This window comes from Propithecus coquereli, unplaced genomic scaffold (assembly GCF_000956105.1).
Source record: "Propithecus coquereli isolate 6110/MARCELLA unplaced genomic scaffold, Pcoq_1.0 Scaffold308, whole genome shotgun sequence".
Lineage (NCBI taxonomy): Eukaryota > Metazoa > Chordata > Mammalia > Primates > Indriidae > Propithecus > Propithecus coquereli.
The window spans coordinates 1659926-1661191 of NW_012148708.1; the positions used below are offsets into that span (position 1 = coordinate 1659926).

General features: G+C 80.3%; 1 protein-coding gene across 2 annotated transcripts in view; it reads right to left on the reverse strand.

Moving 5' to 3' along the window:
* IMPA2 (inositol(myo)-1(or 4)-monophosphatase 2) overlaps window positions 1–780 on the reverse strand; it is a 54874-nt gene extending 54094 nt beyond the window's left edge. For both annotated transcript variants that reach the window (XR_001137713.1, XM_012649995.1), the window contains exon 1: window positions 577–780. Coding sequence is in view for 1 of the 2 variants with exons in the window: in XM_012649995.1 (XP_012505449.1) it covers window positions 577–678 (102 nt within the window). In the remaining variant the exon portion in view is untranslated. The remainder of the gene's footprint in view (window positions 1–576) is intronic.
* Window positions 781–1266: the final 486 nt, after the last annotated feature.

The following is a 1266-nucleotide window of genomic DNA, read 5'->3' on the forward strand; positions in this document are numbered from 1 at the left end:
GCGCCCCGCGCTCCTCCCGCACACGCAGTGCGCGCCGAGCACCGGGAGGAGCCGCTTCGGGCTGCGGGTCCGGCACGCACGGGTGCGGGGCGCCAAGGCAGGGCCCTCGCACCGCCAGGCGGCCGGACGGGGCTCAGACCGGGCGCCCGCCACCGCGGACGGGCCGCTGGGTCCGTTCCCGGCCCTTGAAGCCGAACGCTGGAAACGGCAGCGCGCGGGCCGCGGAGGAGCCTGACGTTCTAAGCGGCTCCCGGACGCGCAGGCCGGGAACCCACGGCCGGCCGCTCCACCGCCCGGGGACGAACGCGGCGCCCGCTCCACCGCCCGGGGCGACGGGGGCGCAGGGGTGTCCGGGCGGCGAACGCGAAACGCCGCCGCACCCCGCCCCGGCACCCGGTCCGCTGCGCGCCGAGGAAGCGCTCGGGACGGGCTCCGCGGGGCCGCCGGGACGTCCGCGGGACCTTCGCAAGCCCGAGTGGGCGTGACGCGGCCGGACCGCCAGCCCGACCCGCCCCGCCCCGCGGGGCTGCCCTCCCGGGCCCTCCGGGCCGGCCCGGCCGCAGGCCGCGCGCTCACCTGTCCCGCGCGCAGCGCCAGCTGCACGGCCGCCTCGAAGCACTCGTCCCAGGGGCCCGCGCCGGGCGCCGCCGCCGCCGCCGCCTCGCCGCTCGGCTTCATCGCCCCGCCCGGCCCCGCCACCTCCAGCGCTCTTTCGCGGGCCCGGGGACGAGACCCCAGCACCCACCAGGCCCCGCTCGCCCTCCACCTGCTCCCGCCGCTCCGCGCCCCGCCGCCGCCGCCAGCCCCACAGCTGCGCGGGCGGGAAGGGCAGCGACCCCGCCCCGGGACCGCCCCGGGACCGCCCGACGTGTCCGAGCGCAGCCGGCGCCGAGCCGCGTCCCGCCTCCTCCGCGCGTCCCCAGCCCCGCCCCGGCCTGGACGGCGCGAGCGGCGGCGACTCCGGGCCGGCACCGGGCGTGGGGGCGTCCCGGCCCGCTGGTCCCGCGCGGTGTCCCCGGGCTGTGGCCGGGTCCACGCCTCCCGCCAGTGGCTCTCGGCTGCGGAGCCGTCCTCCGCGTGCGCGCGCTCGGGCCGCGGGGCGCAAAGCCCGGGTGTCCCCGCGGGGCGCGGGCAGGCGAACGGGCGTTCACGGCGGCCGACAGCCTAAGTCTGCGGCGGCGGGGACCGGGTTCGATGAACTGTTTAGTCTCAAAACTCAAATGTGGAGGCCGAACTTGATGGCGAGCCTCTCCGTAGCGAGGAACG